The 25673-nt window shown below is 41.9% G+C and overlaps 1 protein-coding gene across 1 annotated transcript in view; it reads right to left on the bottom strand.

Moving 5' to 3' along the window:
- LOC143137475 (5-hydroxytryptamine receptor 3A-like) overlaps positions 1-24238 on the bottom strand; it is a 28271-nt gene extending 4033 nt beyond the window's left edge. Inside the window, exons 1-8 of the mRNA XM_076297687.1 lie at positions 24059-24238; positions 22643-22806; positions 18499-18543; positions 17663-17772; positions 15339-15511; positions 8226-8386; positions 4077-4287; positions 3125-3280 (exon numbers count right to left, since the gene is read on the bottom strand). Coding sequence (XP_076153802.1) covers positions 3125-3280; positions 4077-4287; positions 8226-8386; positions 15339-15511; positions 17663-17772; positions 18499-18543; positions 22643-22806; positions 24059-24098 — 1060 coding nt within the window. The 5' untranslated portion in view covers positions 24099-24238. The remainder of the gene's footprint in view (positions 1-3124; positions 3281-4076; positions 4288-8225; positions 8387-15338; positions 15512-17662; positions 17773-18498; positions 18544-22642; positions 22807-24058) is intronic.
- Positions 24239-25673: the final 1435 nt, after the last annotated feature.

Here is a 25673-nt window from a genome sequence, read left to right on the forward strand (position 1 = left end):
CTTCTACTGTCTCTATTGTGCAGTGGAGTTTTTTATATTTATATACTTAATATTACTTTTTCTGCTGTAAGCGCATGTTGTGTGTGATAGCTGTATGCTACTGAGACCTTGAATTTCCCCTTGGGGATCAATACAGTATCTACAGTGTATCTATCTATCTATCTACATTTCTTTTTGGTTTTTTTGTTCGTTTAACCTGCACACACACACACAAAATACAAGCTTTTGGTAGCACACACACACACACACACACTACTAGTACTACTGGGGAAATATATAAGTGAGCATGTAATAGTAGATAACTGGATATGGCAAATAGTAAATTGCACTAATATAGCAGGTCAGTGGATCATCTGGCCAATCGATTTCCGTTTCGGAAATGAAAATTAACAAAACAAAAAACGAGGGATTATTTGATTTCCGTTTTAAAATACAAAATCGAAAAACGAGAATCAAGTCGTTCTCCGTTTTCCTAATCGGGTTCAAAACATCAAAATACAAATATCGAAATTAGTCTTAAATTTCGATGGTCATTATTCAATGAAGCCTATAGTCTTAGCTCCTAGGCTAATAGGCTACCCAGAAGCTCGCATCATAGTCTAACTTGGTAAAAATAGGCTACCTGTTAGATATGGCGGCCTTGAAAAGTGTTGCGAGGGATATAGAAGAGATGGTTAAAAAGGACATGTCTTATGCAGAAATCCCAAACACTAACAAATAAATTTGGTTCACAAAGAGGTTACTCTGAGAGGAGCATCCTACGATTTTGCACCCAGCATAATTAGGCATCCACTAACTCGGGACCACCTGGAAACTGAGGTGGTGCAGTTTGCGAGGTAGCCTAGGCCCTAGGGGATGCCAGGCCTACTGCGGTCACGTAGCCTACCTACTGTATGCAATCATTTTACTCATTTTACTTTGATGTATGTATTAGGTTGGTCCAACATACAGTACCTCAGAATTATTGGCACCTCTGCTAAAGTTAATGCCAGTAGAAAAATGAGGAAATATCCAATTTATAGCCTAAGGACACCTGGTTTGATGCTCAGGACACCTGGTTTGATTAGATTATATTAGATTAGATTCAACTTTATTGTCATTGTGCAGAGTACACAACAGAGACAATGAAATGCAGTTTGCGTCTAACCAAAAGAAAAGATATAGTGCAGTGTAGACAGTAGTATACAGTTATTTTCAGAAGGTGGTTTAGAGTAGTATAAATTAAATATAAGTATGTGCAGTGTATTAGCAGTAACCTTATAAGAGCAGAATAAATATGGCTGTAATATGGACAATGTATGAACATCGTGTACAGATATGTGCAATGTAGTGGCAGTATACATTATAGTAGTAAGAACAATATAGATATATGCAGTGTATTAACAGAATATATTACAGAAAAACTGAATAAATATGGATATTTAGTATGAACCATATAAACAGATATGTACAGTATGTACAGCTATGTGCAGTGTGGTAACAGTACCATCGTAGTGCAGAAACGATAACAATATAATAGTAGGCCTAATAAGAATAAGTATGTGCAGGATGAAGAGCAGTAGAATAGTAATAGTAGAGCAGTAGCAGTAAACAAATAGACACTATGGATGATTGATGCTCATTGAGCTCAATGCAAATCAAATCATAGGCCAACTGAAATAAAACCATGGCAATCTGTATGGTGAAGGGTATGTGATGATGTGAAGGTATTTTATTTCCAAAGGCCAGGGGAACTTTATCAGGATGCATAGTATACTAGATCCATGAAATATCTGGCCTTTAAAAATAAAAATCTACCTGCCTCTATAGGAATGTAACATAGGGGTGCCAATACTTATGACCCTATTTTAAGGAAGAAAATGTACAAAGAAAATTGGTGTCCTTAAAGGTTACATATTTCCTATTTTTTTACTTAAGGCATTAAGATCAATTTCCAAAAGATTTACATTCCTCTTTTTAGTCAACTTTAGCAGAGGTGCCAATAATTCCGAGGTACTGTATGTTGGACCAACCTAATAAATACATCAAAGTAAAATGAGTGATTGCATACAGTAGGCATGGTAGGCTACATGACCGCAGGCCTGGCATCCCCTAGGGCCTAGGCTACCTCGCAAACTGCTTTTGCCACCTTAGTTCCCAGGTGGTCCCGAGTTAGTGGATGCCTAATTATGCTGGGTGCAAAATCATCAGATGCTCCTCTCAGAGTAACCTCTTTGTGAACAAAAGTTATTTAAAGTGTTTTCTGCATAAGACATGTCCTTTTTAACCATCTCTTCTATATCCCTCGCAACACTTCCCAAGGCCGCCATATCTAACAGGTTTTTTACCAAGTTAGCCTAAGACTATGATGCGAGCTTCTAGGGCCTCAGATTAGCCTAAGAATAGGCTTCATTGAATAATGATCATCGAAATTTAAGACTAATTTCGGTATTTGTATTTTGATGTTTTGAAACCGATTAGGAAAACGGAAAACGACTTGATTCTCGTTTTTCGATTTTGTATTTTAAAACGGAAATCAAATAATCCTTCGTTTTATGTTTTGTTAATTTTCATTTCCGAAACGGAAATCGATTGGCCAGAAGATCCACTGACCATAGCACTTACATAGCACTAATAAAGCACTTACATAGCACTAATATTGTACTTAAGTAGCACTTTTATTGGTGGCTTCCAGGTAAAAACCCCAGCAAAATCGGGCATGAAAAATTGCACAGGTACTTTCATTTTCTGATTTCCATTTTCGTATTCCGCTTTCAGTTTGTCAAAACAAAGAACGGATAACGGTTTCTTGTTTTTCCCTTTTCCAATTTTGGTTTTCACATTGACTGTTTTGGTTTGACCTTTGGTGTGATAGATAGATAGATAGATAGATAGATAGATAGATAGATACTTTATTGATCCCCAAGGGGAAATTCGAGTCTCAGTGTAAGTATATGAGATATGACAACATTTTGATATCATACTGGCGGCTCATGGATGGGAATGGTAGGTATGAGTCCCCTATCAAGAGATCAAGAAACTATCACTAAGCTTACTTCAGAGATAGAGGCAGATTTCTGCTCTGAGAAGTTGCCTTCACTGAGATGGCTCAACTTTGGTTGTGGATACGATGAGGCAGACTCACCTGGTTTGCTGCCCTCTCGCCCATCTCTCCTCAGTAGGGTCCTCCAGGCGAGGGCCTTCGCATCACACTTCGAGGCCATCCGCATCAGGAAACTGACCGTGATGGTCTCAATGATGCTGCAGCCCACAAACAAGAAGACCCCAGTGCAGAATATTCCTGTGGACGTGGAGATCGAGTAGAGTTGTGTTCATGGCTGCCCACTTCCCTGCCTGAATAAAAACCCTGTGAAGGTTGACCCTTGTTGCTTGCTTTTAAACCAATCAAAATGATACCAAAAATGACATTTTACCGTGACTCGAAGAGCTGTAAACAGTGTTGTTAAAGGAATCATATGTAAGAAATGTATTTCAATTATCATAAAATGGCCCTGGTATGTCACTAGTACTATGTACTAATCACGAAGTCGTGGTTCGGCATCCGGGTTGGCAACCTCGAGTCAGGGGGGAGGGGAGGGGATACACCACTCCACAGTAATTTGAAAGTGATTGCAGTACCAGTTTTGGCCACAATCTTACATATGGTTCCTTTAATGGTGGGCAGCCGTGGCCTACTGATTAGCACTTCGGACCTGTAACCGGAGGGTTGCCGGTTCGAACCCCAACCAGTAGGCAAGGCTGAAGTGCCCTTGAGCAAGGCACCTAAACCCTCACTGCTCCCCCAGCGCCGCTGTTGATGCAGGCAGCTCACTGCGCCGGGATTAGTGTGTGCTTCACCTCACTGTGTGTACACTGTGTGCTGTGTGTGTTTCACTAATTCACGGATTGGGATAAATCCAGAGACCAAATTTCCCTCACGGGATCAAAAGAGTATATATACTATATACTTAAGGCTGTGTGTACAAATCTGCTTGGACTAGTTTGAATGTTAATAATCATTTAAATCATTCAAGTTACTTGTGTGTGTGTGTGTGTGTGTGTGTGTGTGTGTGTGTGTGTGTGTGTGTTAGACTGACCTATAACGGGTGTTTTCTGGTGTGTGGAGGGCAGGATATCGTGGAGGATGAGCAGCAGAACAGAGATGGCCAGTAGGATGGTGACTTTGAAGCTCAGCTTCTCGCCTCTGGACTCGTTCATGAAGAAGGACACCAGGTCCAGAACCAGGAAGACCAAGACGGGAACCAGGAAGTTAATGATGTACAGCTGGGGCCTCCTGGCGATGGTGATCTGGGCCACGGAAACACACACACATGCAGCAGAGGATGGAGAACTCTGGTGAGTCATCAAAAGAAACACACACACCCATGAAGGACCATGGTGGGAATTATCTTTTTTAAAGTTTGGAATTTATTTTTAGAGACTTTTGCAAAGTCAAAAGTGTTGTGAGGGAGCGCAAAAGTCATTGCGAGGCAGGGTCAAAGTCTGTGGCCTAGTTTGCTCAGCTCCCCAGTGCTAACTTACTAAAATGGACACCAATTGAACAGCTAGCATTAGCTCTGTACATACTATAACCAGGCAGCTAGCATTAGCTTTGCATAGTATATCCCATACTGTAGCTAGAGAGCTAAAGTTAGCTTTGTATAGTATATCCCATAGCTAGAGAGCTAAAGTTAGTTTTGTATAGTATATCCCATACTGTAGCTAGAGAGGTAAAGTTAGCTTTGTACTGTAGATAGCGATGTTGGAACTGGAGAGCTAGCGTTGTTGTATACCAGAGATTAAAGGCTCCCTAAAGAGTTTTTTTTTTTATCTTAAAACAATGCTTCCAAAATCATTTTGATGGCCCATAAACTCTTAATAGGCCGAACAACGTTCGGGTAGGAACACACATAAACTCTTAATAGGGCGAACAACACTTCCTCCGCACTCTGAGCAGGTCTTATTGCTTGTAATATAGCCATAGTAAGTTGCTGTTCGGGTAGGAACACAAATAGATAGGCTCTCTTTCTAGAGGCTGCTGTCAGTGCATTCCCTCTATATTGTATCGGACTTATGTTTATAGATTGTTGCAAAGACGTACATTTAGTTAATTTATTATTGCGCTTCTGAGCAGTAGGGGGACCCTGAGAGCAAATCTTCTTTAGTGCTGCTTTAACAGCTAGCATTAGCGTCGTACAGTATACCCTATGGCTACAGAGCTAGCATTAGCTTCGTGCAGTATATCCTATGGCTACAGAGCTAGCATTAGCTTCGTACAGTATTGAGTGTCCCAGTGATGCCACTTCCGTTTGCCTCCATGGGACCTATCTTTCAAAACATTTTGAACGCCAGTCTATGGCGAAAAAATAAATTATTTTCTGGTCCCCGTTGACTTGTGCCTTGAATTACCCATATGATGTTTGTCAATTTTAAAGACAATTTTTCATGTAAAGACATTTGCAGTTTGTTTCGTAACTATTGAATTACAACATTGTGAAATATCGTATCGTTTCATTACGTTGGTGACATAGCTACATCGTTCGAGACGAGAGATGTAGTCCACTAAGCGGATTCGCACAAAACCAACATAACTTTTGAAGTCTATCAAGCAACAGTACTTTCTTGACGTGAAAAATTATCTTTTAAATTCACACACATAATATGTGAAATTGGTGGCATAATTCAAACTGGACCATAAATAATTGTTATCTCTCCATTAACTCCCGTTCATATTTTTTTGAAAGATAGGTCCCTTGTAGCGGAAGTAAACGGAAGTCACTGGGACACTCTATATCCTATGGCTACAGAGCTAGCATTAGCTTTGTACAGTATATCCAAAGATTGTTAAGGCGGAACAAGATATTTCATCAGGAGTCACTTCCGGGAACCCGGATCGCACGAGGGGGGGTCAGAATCCCCCTTTATGCAGAGCAGAGGCAGCGACTGCTCCATTGAAGTCTATGGGCATAGCTCAGAATTTCACCACATATGCTAAGGTCTTGGTTCTATAGAGTTAGGAATGTGAATTTCGTGCACGTTCAGGTACATTTTTAGCATTTTTGAACATTCCAGTCCGGAGAAAATCGACCTTATATCAGGTGTGCGCCGGTTATTTATGCCGTTGCTGTTGGCCGGTTGCAACCTACGCTCATCAATACGTCATCGACACGCCTCTTTATGCAGACAGGATTCAATCCCCATTTCGCGCCCATAGAGCATCACAGTCCCGCCCCTCCTCAGAGAGATTTTCCGGAAGTAAATTTCCCATTCATTTCTCCCATTGACGTTTTGGAAAAATCCGTATCTAAAGAGTTTTAGAGCATGTCTTAGGCTAATCAGCTACGGCGTAACTCATAAGCATACACCATATCATTTCGAGTGAAAAAAGGAATAGAAAGTCCAAAAAAAGTCAAAGGTACAAGACTGTGTTAATATTTTCATTTCCGAGCGAAGGAACTACTCATCCCATAAACCACCGGGCCTCACTGAAAAATATATAAGCAGCACGAACCAGCGCGAAATCATTCATTTCCAACCGGCGACAGCAGCGAACCCTCTCCTCCAAACAATGATTTTTATATAGTTAATAGCAGTTATTTCAGGACTAATCGTGTAAATAATAGTGTTTTGGTATTGAATGTTATATTTACCATCGTGTATTTTATATCGTGTGTGTGAAAGCGGTTAACGTTAACGTTAGCAACATTGTGCAGTGCTTCGTATCTGACTGCCATCCTGATGCATGGACCGGTGCATGGTCTGCTCTTGGAGCACCATATTCAGTTTATTAACTTGAATTATTACACAAAATGTTCATTAAATGTACAAAGAAGTATTTCTAGGTTAATGATTGATATAGCTCGTACAGTATGAAGGCTACAGTAGCCTAGCTAATGTTAACTAGCATTACCAACCTCCCTGCAAAACTCACCACACAACTTCGTAGGTTTGATAGGTCTTGTTCCTCATGCTGGCCCATACAAAACCCACAAGCTGACCCTCGACACACAACAGTCAATAATGTGACCCGATTTAAAGTGGTTTTCACCCCTTTGGACACTCTTGATTTCGTCCTTGAAACTGAAATATTAACGGGCCGGGGGCATGGACGGTTTGCTAACCATTTTACTGCAGTGTCTACCCGGTGGTAGCATCCAGCTTTGCTATCAGCTAGCTAGCTAGTTCAAAGGTTTAAGTTCTTAATGGGGATATACAGGGCTTTTTATGCCTCGTCTAAGTTGATGTTTCATATAAACAACAATTCATGTTCATAGAAACAACAAGGTCACTAAAACATAATATATTTCATACCTGTGTTGCAGCATGTAGGCTAATGTTAGCAGCATTATAATGACATTCTAATGTCTGAAAGGCTAATGATTAGCTAGCCTATCGGCTACCTGAAAAGTTAAGTGTTCAAACTAGCATTTACAGTGTTCTATTTGATGGTGTATTGGCCCTGACTAAGTTCGTGTGATATATAAACCACAATCCTTGTTGATACAAGTACCAATGTTCGTCTAGAAAGTTTTTATTCACATTAAGATTTTCGCCATAGGCAGTAAAAGACTCCGCCATCTTCTCAATCATTTTCGCTGATTCAAGTTTCAAACTATGACTGAACAGCCTTTCCACCAATCAGAGGCATCACTGTGGGATTGTGGGATTGTTCAGGATTGTGGGTAATGAAGTACTTATCCAAGACATCGCGAATAAAAGACATTTATCTCAAAACGAGGTTAGTGCCCCGTGAACTATTGGCGTCTATATGAGCATACACAATCGCTTAGTACAGCCGTAGCTGGTTTTGAGTCTACCAGGTGCAGTTAAGTTTTTATGGCTTATACTCGAATTGTCAATGGAGAAATTGCATTGAATTCTTACTTCCGGAAACTCCTGTGGGCGGGACTGTGATGCTCTATAGACATGAACTACGACGAAGTATCTTGCTCCGCCTTAACAATCTTTGGTATATCCTATGGCTACAGAGCTAGCATTAACTTCGCACAGTATATCCTATGGCTAGAGCTAGCATTAGCTTCGTACAATATATCCTATGGCTACAGAACTAGCATTAGCTTCATACAGTATATCCTGTGGCTACAGAGCTAGCATTAGCTTCGTACAGTATATCCTGTGGCTACAGAGCTAGTATTAGCTTCGCACAGTATATCCTATGGCTACAGAGCTAGCATTAGCTCCGTACAGTATATCCTATGGCTACAGAGCTAGCGTTAGCTTCATACCGTATACACCAGCCGGTCCCTCACATCCTGGCCATAGGTGAGGTTGTCCTTGGAGACGTGGACACTGATGAGGTCCCACTCGCCCTGCGCCTGGAACACGGCGAGGGACCCCGTCGTCACATCCGAGGAGTTGGAGGAGAGGAACAGACGCAGCTGGTTGACTGTGTGTGTGTGTGTACATTGTTTTTTTTGTTGGGGGGGGGGTGCACAAGGACACAATTAAGGTTTTACATGATATTTATATTCTGCATTACAGGCATCCAATGCAGCTCTGTTTGCCTTTAAAGACAAAAGTAAATGTAATTTTGTAATGCAAAGAGCGCGATTTTCAATTCATCTGACAATAGACCACACTTTCAGACAAAATCCCTGTACCATTCAGTAACTCCTGCCGTTTACATTGGTAATTAAATGACTTGACAGGCTTTTACCTGGCATGCCCTCTAAATAATCTATTAGCAGTGAGGTCACTTTTGAAGATTTTTTGGGGGACTTGGTGACTTTTGTCTGTAACTCTCCAACAGTGGTCCTTATGGAATTGTTTGCCTATATTACCATCCTCCATACTGTACGTGGGGGCAAGATAACCATGGGTCTTTGTCCAAGGATATTTGTCACATTTCCAGATGATTAGAACCTTTTAATAATTGTTTTAACTGTAAATATAGGCATTTTCAACAAATTATCTAGTTGTCATAGACATTCTCTGACTTACAAATGTCAACAAACTTTCTTTTTATTTAAATTTAGTGTATTCTCTTGTCTTTCCGATGTTGAAAAATGGCTAGAGGATTTAGCCTAACGAGACATAACGAGCTGTAATCATTTTGACAAGACATAACGAGCTGTAATCATAGGGTGCTAATGTGATGAAAGTGCAATGTTCACGCCAGAATAGCATTACCATAACTTGTAAACAATCTATTTCATGTTCGGTCAGTACTACCGGTTACTACAGGTAATATTTGTCATGGCATGTAGACTGCAATTTGTTCAATAATTATTACCCAGATGTAGGATAGGCTACCCAAAATGCGCTAATTAAAGCCCACAGCATATAATACCACCAAAGCGTGTTGAGTCTTTATAATAATAGCGGCTTATTGTTTCATGGTAGCAAATCATGTTATCAAAGAAATAGACGTAATGTAGAAATGCACACAGATATATTGCAACAGGTAATAGTGTAGGCCTATCTGCAAGGGCACGGGAAGGGGGGTGCTGAGGGTGCTGCAGCACCCCCTGCTGGCAGGAGATAGATTTTTTAGAAATATTATATATATTTTTAAATAATTACTAATTCGCTTTCTGACATTATTTATATTTTTGTATGTGAAATGATGAGTCAAATAGAGCATCACAGTCCCGCCCCTCCTCCGAGAGAGCTTAGTTTCCGGAAGTAAATTTCCCATTCATTTCTCCCATTGACGTTTTGGAAAAATCCGTATCTAAAGAGTTTTAGAGCATGTCTTAGGCTAATCAGCTACGGCGTAACTCATAAGCATACAACATATCATTTCGAGTGAAAAAAACGAATAGAAAGTCCAAAAAAAGTCAAAGGTACAAGACTGCGTACATATTTTCATTTCCGAGCGAAGGAACTACTCATCCCATAAACCACCGGGCCTCACTGAAAAATATATAAGCAGCACGAACCAGCGCGAAATCATTCATTTCCAACCGGCGACAGCAGCGAACCCTCTCCTCCAAACAATGATTTTTATATAGTTAATAGCAGTTATTTCAGGACTAATCGTGTAAATAATAGTGTTTTGGTATTGAATGTTATATTTACCATCGTGTATTTTATATCGTGTGTGTGAAAGCGGTTAACGTTAACGTTAGCAACATTGTGCAGTGCTTCGTATCTGACTGCCATCCTGATGCATGGACCGGTGCATGGTCTGCTCTTGGACCACCATATTCAGTTTATTAACTTGAATTATTACACAAAATGTTCATTAAATGTACGAAGAAGTATTTCTAGGTTAATGATTGATATGGCTCGTACAGTATGAAGGCTACAGTAGACTAGCTAATGTTAACTAGCATTACCAACCTCCCTGCAAAACTCACCACACAACTTCGTAGGTTTGATAGGTCTTGTTCCTCATGCTGGCCCATACAAAACCCACAAGCTGACCCTCGACACACAACAGTCAATAATGTGACCCGATTTAAAGTGGTTTTCACCCCTTTGGACACTCTTGATTTCGTCCTTAAAACTGAAATATTCACGGGCCGGGGGCATGGACGGTTTGCTAACCATTTTACTGCAGTGTCTACCCGGTGGTAGCATCCAGCTTTGCTATCAGCTAGCTAGCTAGTTCAAAGGTTTAAGTTCTTAATGGGGATATACAGGGCTTTTTATGCCTCGTCTAAGTTGATGTTTCATATAAACAACAATTCATGTTCGTAGAAACAACAAGGTCACTAAAACATAATATATTTCATACCTGTGTTGCAGCATGTAGGCTAATGTTAGCAGCATTATAATGACATTCTAATGTCTGAAAGGCTAATGATTAGCTAGCCTATCGGCTACCTGAAAAGTTAAGTGTTCAAACTAGCATTTACAGTGTTCTATTTCAGTGTTTCTCAAAGTGTGGTCCGGGGACCACTGGTGGTCCGCAAGCTATCCCAAGTGGTCCGCGAGCAGACGTGGTAAAATATATAGGCTAGATGAGTTGTTTGCAATATTGAACCACCTTGAAATCAACTTGTATCCAAACAGTTCTGCAACACTGCCGATATATGCCAGTTTAAATCATATGAATTCTTTGACACAATAAGCAAGGGGCAAATAATAATAAGCAGGGTTGTTCAGTGAGTGGGTCTATTGTGTAATATACTGTTTTGGGTCTACTTTTTTTTAAAGCTAGGTGGTCCTTGAGGCTTTTTTTATTCTTTCAGACATTAGAATGTCAAAAGTAATTTTCCTTAGCTATACTGAAATAGGCTAATGATGTCAAGTGCGCTTCTGTGGGGTTAGGGTGGGCGCAGTGGACTCGGAGTGCTGTCGCGGAACATTGGGATTTGTGGCTGCCCAGGGCTTTTCTAAAACTTCTCGCTATCACCCGCACACCGCACTAATCGTCATAATGGCACCCCTGGTCAAAAATAGGTTCCCGCACGCCTGCCTATCTGACGAAGACCTGAGTGGTTGGAACGTCGTACTTGTACACTGGGCGCAAAGAAGACTATCCTCACATTTTTCCCTTTGCAACTGTCAAAGAAATCCCATGAACACGGCAGGGGCGTAGACTTGCGTGGGGACCGAAGGACGTGTCCACACCAATGTCAAATTACGACTGAAATGTCCCCACCAATATTCAGGTTGAAATGGGGAAAAAGCGTTCACATGCGCTACACAAGGAGTTAAATCATTTCTCACTTCAGTGCTGCGGATCATCTCGTACAGATCTTGTAATGTGCAGTTAGCCTATAAGGGAAAATCGCGCTGATTTGAAATTACCTATAATAACTACCAGTGAGCCGCAGTCTCCTGCACAGCATGGCGCAGCGCTTCAGCTTCACTTGACTATATGAAGTGCGTCCAAATTCACCCATTCTTCTCTGTTGAACTCCTCGAGAAGTAGGCTACTCATCACATGTGTCACATGAAAGAGCCTTTTCTCAGCTTTTAAACGATGCTAGCTAGCCACGATTTGCTGTGATAAACAGTTCGTGAGAAAAATAACTTCAAGAGATTTAATAATTATTCTCTGCGCCCATCTCCACATCCATTCATCTAGGTGGAATGTCGTAGGCCTACACACTCTTCACGCAACACATGTCAAACCATATATCAGAATAAACAGCAGACCTTACTGAACACAAAGGTGTAATGCATTCCCGTGTATAGTTAGCTGTTCCAGAGTAATCCGGTTTTTAAATAAATTGTATCAAAATTCAACATGGTCTTTCGGCTTTAAGCATTTCTTAAAACTGAGCTGTGCTTACATCGCCTAGATATCTGTAAATATTAGAATCAGAGAATGCCAGCTCATGGTTAAGAGTTTGTCAATGTAGCCTTAATGATTTCTTTTCACACAAATAGAAAATAAATGTTAAATATAGCCTATATCTGTACATATTAAAATCAGATTATGTAGGCACAGTATAGTTAGATCAAGTTGGACAGTAGCACATTTTAATCATGGATAGTAGTTGTACAGTAGCACATTTTAATCATTTTATATATCTATAGTGGCTGGTGAAAGAGTTGAGTGGCTTTTTTTTTGGGGGGGGGGGGGGGGGTTAGTGGGTAGTATCCCTACCAAAGCTCAGACCAAACCTACGCCCTTGGAACACCGGAAGGCCTAGGGTAGCCTATACTATACATCAGATGCCTAGGGTAGCCTATAATACACATCAGATGGCCTAGGGTAGCCTATACTATACATCAGATGGCCTAGGGTAGCCTATACTATACATCAGATGGCCTAGGGCAGTGTTTTTCAACCTTTTTTGTGCCACGGCACACTTTTGACACTTAAAATGTCCCACAGCACACTAACATCCTGTGTGAATAAAAAATAAACATACCATAGCCTAAAATTTCAAATAATACACAGATGGCCTTATTATGGCTTCTATGCAAGACCTGCTCAATAAAACAAGCGCCCTCTGTCATTTGTAGGTGACTATATCTAATTTAATTGTTGTTTTGAACTGGATATGTGATGATTCTGTGAATTCTGGATATGGGGCCCCCATTGTACAATGCCTGCATACCACAAATAGTGCAATCATACAATCAATGAGAGCATGTGGTTCTAAATTCTTTGATGCAACACTTGCTTTTCTGGACCAGTGAGTGCAAGGGCGTAGGTTTGGTCTGAGCATTGGTGGGGACACTACCCACTAATTCCCCCCCCCCCAAAAAAGGAAAAGCCACTCAACTTTTTCACCAGCCACTATAGATATATAAAATGATTAAAATGTGCTACTGTCCAACTACCCATGATTAAAATCTGCTACTGTCCAACTTGATCTATACTGTGTAGCACATAATCTGATTTTAATATGTATACATATGTAGGCTATATTTAACATTTATTTTCTATTTGGTCTGTTATGAAATCATGCATTGACCCATTTAAGCACAGCTCAGTTTTAAGAAACTTAAATACATGCATGCTTAGCATTTTGTGAAAAGAATCATTAAGGCTACATTGACAACTCTTAACCATAAGCTGCCTGTATATTCTCTAATAGGCCTATTTACAGATATCTAGGCGATGTAAGCACAGCAAAGTTTTAAGAAATGCTTAAAGCCGAAAGACCATATTGAATTTTTCTACAATTTATTTCAAAACCGGATTACTCTGGAACAACTAACTATACACGGGAAAGCTTTACACCTTTGTGTTCGGTAAGGTCTGCTGTTTATTCTGATATATGGTTTGTCATGTGTTGCGTGAAGAGTGTGTAGGCCTACGATATTCCACCGAGACGAATGGATGTGGAGATGGGCACAGAGAATAATTATTAAATCTCTTGAAGTTAATTTTTCTCGCGAACTGTTTATCACAGCAAATAGTGGCTATAGCACCGTTTAAAAGCTGAGAAAAGGCTCTTTCATGTGACACATGTGTGATGAGTAGCCTACTCGAGGAGTTCAACAGAGAAGAATGGATGAATTTGGACGCACTTCATATGCCTTGTAGTGAAGTGAAGCTGAAGCGCAGCGTCTCCTGCGGCTCACTGGTAGTTATTATAGGTAACTTCAAATCAGCGCGATTTACCCTTATAGGCTACTGCACATTACACGATCTGTACGAGATGATCCGCAGCAAAGTGAGAAAGTATTTAACTCTTTCTAGCGCATGTGAGCGCTTCCCCCCCCACTTCAACCTGAATATTGGTGGGGACATTTCAGTCGTAATCTGACATTGGTGTGGACACGTACTTCGGTCCCCACGCAAATCTACGCCCCTGAGTGAGTGACATTTGGGTAATTTTCTGCGGCACACCTGATGATCTCTCACGGCACACTAGTGTGCCGCGGCACAGTGGTTGAAAAACACAGGCCTAGGGTAGCCTATACTATACATCAGATGGCCTAGGGTAGCCTATACTACACATCAGATGGCCTAGGGTAGCCTATACTACACATCAGATGGCCTAGGGTAGCCTATACTATACATCAGATGGCCTAGGGTAGCCTATACTACACATCAGATGGCCTAGGGTAGCCTATACTATACATCAGATGGCCTAGGGTAGCCTATACTATACATCAGATGGCCTAGGGTAGCCTATACTATACATCAGATGGCCTAGGGTAGCCTATACTATACATCAGATGGCCCAAAGATTAGGCCCCTCTGCATACCATTCAGTGATTTGCATGCAGTAATTTCAACACTGATCTTGATCTAGACTAGTTTGGCTATTTAAAGCTACTTTATTGCCAAAACACAACACAATGTAAATGAACTAAAACAAACAATAAAGGACTTAATCACACAAAGTAGGCGTACTATTTTACTGACTATAAAAAATAATAATTATGTAGGAAGTTTAGAACCCAGAATTGACCTGCACACTACAAAAGTGCACCGAATTCAACACAAATGACTCAATACACTTGGAGGAGGTATGAGTCCTTTCTCTTCCAGGTATCTTAAGATTTCGCCGTAGTATCGTTTCAGTATAGAGCATCGTGATATTTATGGCAGGTATCGTATCGAAGTCATAATTTGGGTATTGTGACAACACTAATTGCCGGTTCAAACCCCGACCAGTAGGAACGGCTGAAGTGCCCTTGAGCAAGGCACCTAACCCCTCACCCCTCACCCCCCGAGCGCCGCTATTGTAGCAGGCAGCTCACTACGCCGGGATCAAAAGAGTACAGTATATATACTTATACATATTCAGAGTGATTAAAGTGAAAAGTCTGGAGTGGGGATGTGCTGGACCTCTGGGATACCGCCCCTCGTGATGACTCATAGAATGCATCTCGTCCAATCAAAAAATAATACATTTTTTGTAAAATGGTTAAAGTGTCAATCAGATACCACACAATCACCAAACAGCTTGAGTAAACAAACAGCAAACTACAATGTAATCAGTGAAATTAGTAAATAAGCCAACACACACACTTACTTTTGTACAGGAAGGACATGACGGTGAGTTCGCATCGTTGTGTGTCGAAGGGGAACTTGTAGAGATCCATCTTGCAGGTGCTGGTGAGCTTGTAGCTGTCCCCAGAGACGGTGTAGCCAGCTGACAGCAGGTTGACTTGGTTCCTCTCAACATTCCTCTCCTTCATCTCAATGCTGAGGAGATACACATCACACATTCATGCTCATCAGCAGAGCTCTACTGCGCATATATTACATTTCTACACTTGTCTAGTCTGCCGTGTAAAACCATAGCAGTGAACATCAGGGCAGATAATGAACATCAGATAGTGACCATCAGGGCAGATAGTGAACATCAGATAGTGAACATCAGGGCAGATAGTGAACATCAGGGCAGATAGTGAATATCAGATAGTGAACATCAGGGCAGATACAGTTAAAGCCCCGTTTGGAAGTCGTCTACTTTGGATTTAATTTGTCTTAAAGGAGAATTCCGGTTTCTCAAGGTCACCGAGTACTGTTGGTAAAAAAAACAAAAACAATCGGTTCTACCTAGTTTGAGTTGCTGCAGCAGTGTTTTGGGAACACCAAAATAAACATTTACAACAAACAATAGATTTTAGTGCCCTCTCAGTTGAAACACAGCATAGCATTCTGCTTCTTTTATAATGGTGTTATGTTACCAAAAAAAAACGTAACTACATGCATTTATTCTGTGAAGGAGCAGTAAAGGAGTTTTGGGACCCTCAATATCACTTTTTTTGCATGCTTTTTCTGAAACTAGGGACTTCTATAAAATAAATGAGACTGTGGTACGAACTTTTAATGATTGAATCATGTTTGTCTTCCATTCTACAAAGTTTGGTCAGGCTAAGAATAATACTTTTTAAGATATGAAGATATGTCCAAACATGGCCTCCAAGATAAGGCCTTTTAGAAAGTGTAAACAATCAAGGGCAAAAAGACTGAAAAAAATAGGATTGAACAAAAATATTTTACAGGTTTTAGTTATGGAACCTAAACACTGTGTAGACAAACTCTGAGGAAAATCAGACTCGGTGCTGCAACCATTTTCCTGGATTTGTCTGGTTTGACACGGAATGACTCATGTACCAATTTAAGTTACTAGAGACAGACCTGCACCAGCACAACGGGAGTCTCGTGACAGAGCAAGCTGGCTCCAGGTGAGCTGTGGGACTCGTACTATGTGAGGCGAGTAAACAACAATTTTTATCAACATCATCATCATCATCATCGTCCCCAACAGAAAAACTATGTGCTGGATCTGCTAGTAGAGTACCAACTGTAGTCTCATTGTCCAGTCTCACACACACACGCACGCTCATTTATCTTCAGTTTCAGGGCATACATACCTCATTGAGAACCAGTAAGAGAGACAACACAGGGAACAATGCCGCTGCAGAGTCATCGAGATGTAAAGGTCAAAAGGTCACTCGGTTTGATTCTGCCTTTGGGTGAATGCTGAAGCGACATCGAGATGTAAAGGTCAATCGGTTTGATTCTGCCTTTGGGTGAACGCTGGAGCGACATCGAGATGTAAAGGTCAAAGGTCACTCGGTTTGATTCTGCCTTTGGGCGAACGCTGGAGCGACATCGAGATGTAAAGGTCAAAGGTCACTCGGTTTGATTCTGCCTTTGGGCGAACGCTGGAGCGACATAGAGATGTAAAGGTCAAAGGTCACTCGGTTTGATTCTGCCTTTGGGCGAACGCTGGAGCGACATCGAGATATAAAGGTCACTCGGTTTGCGCACAGGAAGTGACGGATCCTGCAGCGCACAGGAAGAGGAGGAGCTTAAACACAGGCTCTGGTAGTGTGAATAAGAATTTGAATCCACAAGCATTTCTCCATTTTTAACACACACACACACACACACAAACACAGGTAATGGAAGCTGTGATGCTGGCCACACCTCATAGGTAGAGAATCATCATCAACCCCCCCCCACACACACACACACAGGTAGGCAGCTGAGTCAGATATCTCACCTCTCCATGATCATGAAGTCGGGTCTCCACAGGTAGGTGGCGCATACACACACACACACACATATCTCACCTCTCCATGATTATGAAGTCGGGTCTCCACAGGTAGGTGGCACACACACACACACATCTCACCTCTCTATGATGGTGAAGTCGGGTTTCCACAGGTAGGTGGCACACACACACACACACATCTCACCTCTCCATGATGGTGAAGTCGGGTCTCCACAGGTAGGTGGCACACACACACACACACATCTCACCTCTCCATGATGGTGAAGTCGGGTTTCCACAGGTAGGTGGCACACACACACACACACACACACACACACACATCTCACCTCTCCATGATCATGAAGTCGGGTCTCCACAGGTGGGCTTTGGGAACGCTGATCTCGCTGATCCCACAGAAGTCCTTTGGGTCCCAGCGGAGGAGCTCGTTTACCCAGAACTGCAGAGGAGGAGGAATACAGGAGAGGAGGAGAAATACAGGTGAGGAGGAGAAATACAGGTGAGGAGGTGGAATACAGGAGAGGAGGAGAAATACAGGTGAGGAGGAGGAATACAGGTGAGGAGGTGAGGATTGGCAGCAGTATTACAGGTGAGGATTACAGGTGAGGATTGACAGCAGTGGTAATTACTAGCTAAGGTCTCCTCTTCACTGTTTCTCATATGTTATTTTAATTGCTGTAAGTTGCTTTGGATAAAATCATATGTGTACAATGTACATGTGAGAGGAGGAGAGAGAGAAGGAGTGAGAGAAGGAGTGAGAGAAGGAGTGAGAGAAGGAGTGAGAGGAGGAGTGAGAGAAGGAGTGAGAGGAGGAGTGAGAGAAGGAGTGAGGAGGAAAAGGAGGAAAGATAGAGAGGAGGAGGAGAGAAGAGGATGAGACGAGAAGAGAGAAGGTGGGAAGAGAGAAGGTGGGAAGAGAGAAGATGAGGAGATAATAGGAGGAAAAGAGGAGAGAAGAGGAGAGAGGAGAAGAATGATGAAAGGCAAAGGTGTGTTGGAAAGGAGAGAGAATGAGAGGAGGTGAGGGGAGAAGATGGAATGGAGAAGAGAGGAGGAGGTGAGTTGGAGAAACTCCTCTAATAGCTTGTTTGGGAAACCATGACAACTCTAAGAGAGCCACACACGGCGACCTGTAATGGAGACAGATCGGATACAGACTACTCACAACAGTCAGCAGCACTCCGCTCGTGAAGCTCTGGAACTTCTCATCCTGTGGTGAAGAAGCAGAGAAACGCACACCTGAATGAATCACACACACACTTTGTGTGCGCGCGTGTGTGTGTGTGTTCCCACAGAAGCACACATGAATGAATCACACACACAATCTGACATCTGACAGGTTCAGTGTGTGTTACGATCGCGCCCCCCTGCCCCACCCCTCAAGTGGATTTGTCCAAGCCGCCGCATGGACTCATCACGTCTACGATGACGTACACACACTGTTAAACGCCCGGCTCATGGCACAACACAAAAGAGGCTGACAACAAATTCCAATAAATAAATTATATTTATTTAAAGTGAGCTATAATGAATGGTAATGTCTAGGGGGTGAAAATTAAGTGTATGGATGCGTGTTAGTCATATGTAAGTGAGTAGCAGTGGTTTGCAGTGCGGTGTGTCAAAAATGTGTCTGAATGATGGGAGAGAGAGAGATACAAGGGATGGCGATGATCTATATAGGCCTACACCGGCGCCAGGTGAGGCCAGTCTCCCTTAATTAGTCTCCCCACTGCAAGCCGGCAACCTGCCCATGTGGCCACCACGGAAAACGGCCCGTAGGGGGAGCAGAAGGGCGTCACACACACACACACACTCACCACGTCTACGATGACAACACACACACACACTCACCACGTCTACGATGACACACACACACACACACTCACCACGTCTACGATGACACACACACACACACTCACCACGTCTACGATGACACACACACACACACTCACCACGTCTACGATGACGTACACACACACTCACCACGTCTATGATGACGTACACACACACTCACCACGTCTATGATGACGTACACACACACACACACTCACCACGTCTATGATGACGTACAGACACACACACACACCACGTCTATGATGACGTACACACACACTCACCACGTCTATGATGACGTACACACACACACTCACTCACCACGTCTACGATGACGTACACACACACTCACTACGTCTATGATGACGTACACACACACACACTCACCACGTCTATGATGACGTACACACACACACACACACTCACCACGTCTACGATGACGTAGAGGTAAAGGTCTACGATGACGTACACACACACTCACCACGTCTACTGCTATCTGATCTCACTGCCTTTGTTTTTAGCATCACTGTATTCTATAACCAACCCCCCAGCTTCTCCCCCATGGATACGGAGCTTCACTGGGGAGATATGAACCTATGAGGAGTGTTAATGGGAAACCATTGTTGATTTCAACCATTTTCTTTCTTTCATTTGAGGGACAACTTTTGGGGTTTAACATGTTAAGACAGATTTTTATTTTTGCTTGTATGCCAATGGGAAATGTTTGCTACATGTTTACCCCTTGGTTGATGTGGGCAAATGTTCAATTGAATGGATTCATACCGACAACTTGAGTTTCTTTATGTTTGAAATTACTTTTTATTTGTTTTTAGTTTGTATTTTTTTTTTTTTGTTATAGTTAAGAAACTATAAAAAGGGGGAGGTAGATAGTATTGACTTGAAATACTTTCGTCTCTAAGTTTACTGGTTTTATTCCTTAAATTGTCATTTTTAAATACCTAATGTTTTGTTTTACTGACCCTCACTTCTAATGCAAAATCTCTTTAAAGAAAGGGATACCCTACCCACATGAGTCTGTGGATTTTTCTTTTGCTGTTGATCCGATGCAAATGTGTAGTAACTGTTTGGAGGTAAATAGCCCTGCTATGTTAGAAGACCCATACTGTAGGTGTGACTGTCTCCAATTGAGAAACTGAAAACATTAGCATACTTTTGTTGACGTGTGAAACCGCAAGACACTGCTTGACTCTGTACGTTTCTGTTGCTTTAAAGCACCTAGGCTGTACAGATGCTGGTAGTAACTAATATCATTTCTATACTTTCTTTGATTTGATTCTCTTTGACTTTGAATTTTATTTTTGTTATTCTATTGCACCTTTTATTTCCTTATGCTACGGTTTATTTCATTTGATTTCCTTTTCAGTTTGTCCTGACTAGGAATACTTGTTGCTCAGATGATATGGTTACAGATTTCCCAATTCCATTATAGGTGCTAAGATAACAGGAGGATAATTTTATATAATCCTCATTTGAGCCTTTGCTGGCTGTGTTGCTATTTTATTTTAATTTTATTTTTTCCTTGTTCTCATTGGTTTAATTTCTGATGGTCTGTTTGCTTGCCTTAACTGCTGATATATTTTAATTTCATTAGAAAACATGCAGGTTAAAGTTTCATTTTTATGTTGTTTGTTGTTTTGTACCAAGAAATGTTTACATTATTACTAGGAATTCTGTTCTGAGGCATCACAAGCCTCAAAGTTCATGTACTGTATTGTTTGCGTGTTTGGAGGTATAACTGAGAGGTCAAGACAGACCTGACTGCAGCTGACGTCATCTTTGAAAAATGTTGAACTCCACTGAATAATCATTTCCTTATTAGTACTGGAATGACAGCTAAAACCTTTTGCTCCAAAGCTACATGTATTTGCAAGATCTGTTTACAGACTCAGACAGTCGCAGACCCAGAAACATCCTAACGACGCATATCTCACTTCCCCCGCTGGCTTCAGAAGTGTGATGAGACACAACTTATCAAAAGGGGAACAGCAACCAACACCTCCCCTGGAGACCCCAGCAGACTTCACAGTGTCCTTGGGAGAGCCGATATGCATTTGGAAGTCTGGTGTACCATCCCACAAAAGGACCTTAGTCAGAACATCACGAGAAAGATTGGTAGAATAGTGGACCTGCTGTGGGCAGAATAACCCCCAAAAACAGCAAGGATCCGAAGGTTCCAGGTAGTCGACCCTGACCTTCAGACTAGAGAATTTTTATTTTGTTGGTATACTTTAACTGGAGAAGGAAACATTGAAGAAAAAGAAGAGGAACACAGGGTGTGGGGGAACGCCCCCTATTAATAGAGCCAAGCGCCGCCCTGAGCACATTTTGCACACACATACACATACTAAACATTGTGCACCACACGAAGAATGGAAACTGGCTTTGGTTGCATTTTCTTAGCTGTTTCTATGATAGACGATGTCAGTCTTTCTACTGTTGTTATTTTTATCTGTAACCTCCTTCCACACCCTAAAAGTCCTCTGTTGTTAATAAGCTGATTCATAATTTATGTAAGCAAGTTTAGATGTTCAAGTCTTTAAGGACTTGAAAAGGGGGAATTGAAGGGAATATTTCTGTATGATAATTTTATGTGAACAGTTTAATGATTCAAGTCTTTATGACTTGAATACTGTGTAGTTCTTATGGTCATTTGTGATTTTGTACCCATGTGTACCCTGTATGTGTCTTTGGTCTGTATGCAAGCATCCTTTGTTTATCCTTGAATTAAGTGAAAGCCTGTCTAGATGCCTTTTGTTCTTCAGATAGGTGTGAAATGCTCCCCACTGGCTCCTACCATTTGTCCACCTCTGTTCTGTCTTTGGGTTAAACAAAGGCCTTATAGTTAACTTTAGGTGAATTATATGTTTGTGTTATTAACTGTAAATGTATTCATGTTTGGTATCATTGTAATAGTCTCAGTACAAGGATTGTAATGATTTGATTGTGAGAATGTTTGGAACATTCTATAAGTGATATTTCATGCTATTCAGATAGGTGTGAGATAGGTGTGAGTAGGTGTGTCTGATGCCAAGTGGAGAACCAATCACGTGGGATTGTTTTTGGCGCCATTTCTTTCTTTGTTTAAAGCATTCAAAAGTAACTAAACTGAAATGTTTGTCAGACTTAGACTAAGAAGAGAAATACTGAGATACTGGTGAAATCCATGATGGGGTGACACAAACATGTACCTCTCTCCCTTGAGGGCCACTGACCCCTCATTGAAAAGAATAAAGCCTGGATCCTGATATTGCATCGTCCTGATTAAGTCTCAAGAGAAATATGGTAGTAAAAATATACTATCAGAGGTAAAGGTCTACGGTGGCGTACACACACACTCACCACGTCTATGATGACGTAGAGGTAAAGGTCTACGGTGGCGTACACACACACTCACCACGTCTACGATGATGTAGAGGTAAAGGTCTACGGTGGCGTACACACACACACACACTCACCACGTCTATGATGACGTAGAGGTAAAGGTCTACGGTGGCGTAGGTGGGAGTCCTCCAGTTCCTGACGGGGCGGGTGGCTGAGAGGCTATGGTTGTTGGATCCCACCCCCAGGTGCTCCAGCAGAGACAGGTAACTACAGTTAAGAGACTCCGAACACACTGCACCTGAGACACATCACATCCTATATGAGACAGGTAACTACAGGTAAGAGACACATCACATCCTATATGAGACAGGTAACTACAGTTAAGAGACTCCGAACACACTGCACCTGAGACACATCACATCCTATATGAGACAGGTAACTACAGGTAAGAGACACATCATATCCTACATGAGACAGGTAACTACAGGTATGAGACACATCACATCCTATATGAGACAGGTAACTACAGGTAAGAGACACATCACATCCTACATGAGACAGGTAACTACAGGTAAGAGACACATCACATCCTATATGAGACAGGTAACTACAGGTAAGAGACTCCGCACACACTGCACCTGAGACACATCACATCCTATATGAGACAGGTAACTACAGGTAAGAGACACATCACATCCTACATGAGACAGGTAACTACAGGTAAGAGACACATCACATCCTACATGAGACAGGTAACTACAGGTAAGAGACACATCACATCCTATATGAGACAGGTAACACTGCCAAAACTACAGGTAATACTGCCAACACATTAATGCATCTCTTGAACTGGAACCACTTCCTGTCAGATCGCAACATATACTGTCAATCAAAAAAAAGTCCAGCCTCTATGACGGTTCCTCCAATCATCATACAGAAGCTCGGCGTCCGGGCCATCCCACTGTCCCATTCACTCCCAGAGACACCGGGCTTCCCTGGAAATGACGATTTTGTGGCGTTTGTCAAATAGAGATCTAGCTTTTCTGCACTGAGATCAGCCCACTCTGTAGTGCCATTGAAGGTCCAGTGAAGCCGAGCGTCTATGGGGTTTTTTGCATGTTTTTTTGATGGATCGTGTCGTCACAGCAATGTATTACGGGTGCGAAATCACGATAAATGACCGGCAAAACCTTATTGCTGAACAAACTAGCCATGAAGATGAACATGTTTTCAGCATGTTCTAGTTGGAATAGTAGGCTAGAAGCTTAGCTAATGTAATAGTGTTTTTTGATGCGATTTTCCGTGATATTTTAGAGGAGGCTAAGCCCCTGTAGTCTTAGAGCAATCGCCTCTAGATTAGATCTATCGAAGATGACATTCAATGGAAGAACAAGAGCAATCGCCTCTGACTCAGACTAATTACGCTTTATACACACACATACACATTATACACTTTCAAAACTTTGGGGACACTTAAAAAGTCCTCACATTTCTAAGGGACCCCAAACCCAGAGGTATATACTCACACACACACTTAAGTGCAGACTCACCCATGGCAGCCGTGAGACTCAGTAACATCCACAGACGCATGGTCACCTGTCCACCTGTGCGCCTCCCTCTCAGGTGAGTCTCCCTCTCAGGTGAGTCCCAGACCACTCAGGTGAACCTCTTATACTGTCTGCTGTGGTCCAGGTAGGCTTGTGACCACACACACACACACACACACACAAACACACACACAGCGACTGTTTGACTTACTTGAGGTCCCTTTACCACAGACACACAGAATGTATATGTACATAAATACAATTGTATTACTTGACAGACGGGACTGAAAAATTAGGTCACATGGACACACACAAACACAAATATGTTCAAGCAGCCATGACGGCAGGCAGCTCTGCCTGAAACATGACGTCTCTCTCTCTTTAACACACACACACACACACATGAAAATAATGCGATAAGCCGGAATGCTTGTCTGTGTGAGACACACACACGGGCGTAGATATGCTTAAACAGCCTCATGTTTGGCTGTCACAGGATCAGGTATCCCGATTGTCCATTATATTTGGTCCCTTTCCGGACAGTGCAAAAGGTTAACACAGCTGCCCAGTGTGTGATGAATGCCACGGAAACACGAGATCGTCAGAAAATATGATTGAATATGATGAATATGAAGGACAACACACACACACACACACACACACACAAACCTGGACACAAACACAGAAAGAGATGCTCATTTACACACAAGGACAGACACACACTCACAAAACAAACAACACACGTCAAGTTGATATACTCACACACATTCACAAAACACACACACACACATCAAGTTGATACACTCACACACACCCAATCACGCAGCCACCCACACACACTCAAAACATACACACATAACAATAATATGCACACATACAGTATATGCTGACTGAAAGACACACACACACACAACATTAAAGGGGTGGTTCAGGATTTTGGACATAAGACCTCATTTCCAAGTAAGCAAGTGTGATATTTATCAGTGGAGACCGTTTTCAACACGTTTCATCCAGTCCTTCTAATTGCAGAGTTCGCAGGTGCTAGGCTAGCGCAAGTCAACGGTATGTGCTAGCCTGCCACTAAAAACAGTCTTACCCACTCCACAGTACATCCGAGGCAAATAAATTATAACGCCAGACTATCGATGTAAATGTCTGTATTGATACTGTTATTTTATTTTGAGGGACTAGTTTCTTACCACGACGGAATTATACTTGCTCCGGTTCGTAGTACTGCGCCGAAAAGTAAACAGTAAAGCGCACTCCAATGGGGATACTTAGTAGTAGCCTTGGTAATATCAGTCCGCTGCTGAGATGCAAAATGACTACTACCAAATTCAGGGACCAAAGTATAACTATTGCAAAGCGATGCGAGGGTAGTTGTATTTCTTACACTATTCTATCAACACAGACATTTACATCGATTGTCTGGAATTTGCCTCAGGTGTACTTTGGAGTGGGTAAGACTGTCTTTAGTGGCAGGCTAGCACATACCGTTGACTTGCGCTAGCCTAGCACCTGCGAACTGTGCAATTACAAGGACTGGATGAAACGTGTTGAAAACGGTCTCCACTGATGAATATCACACTTGCTTACTTGGAAATGAGGTCTTATGTCT

This window comes from Alosa pseudoharengus, unplaced genomic scaffold (assembly GCF_046254945.1).
Source record: "Alosa pseudoharengus isolate Yale_2024_CS ecotype anadromous, Long Island Sound unplaced genomic scaffold, YU_APseudo_1.1 YU_APseudo_1.1_scf_21, whole genome shotgun sequence".
Taxonomy (NCBI): Eukaryota; Metazoa; Chordata; class Actinopteri; order Clupeiformes; family Clupeidae; genus Alosa; species Alosa pseudoharengus.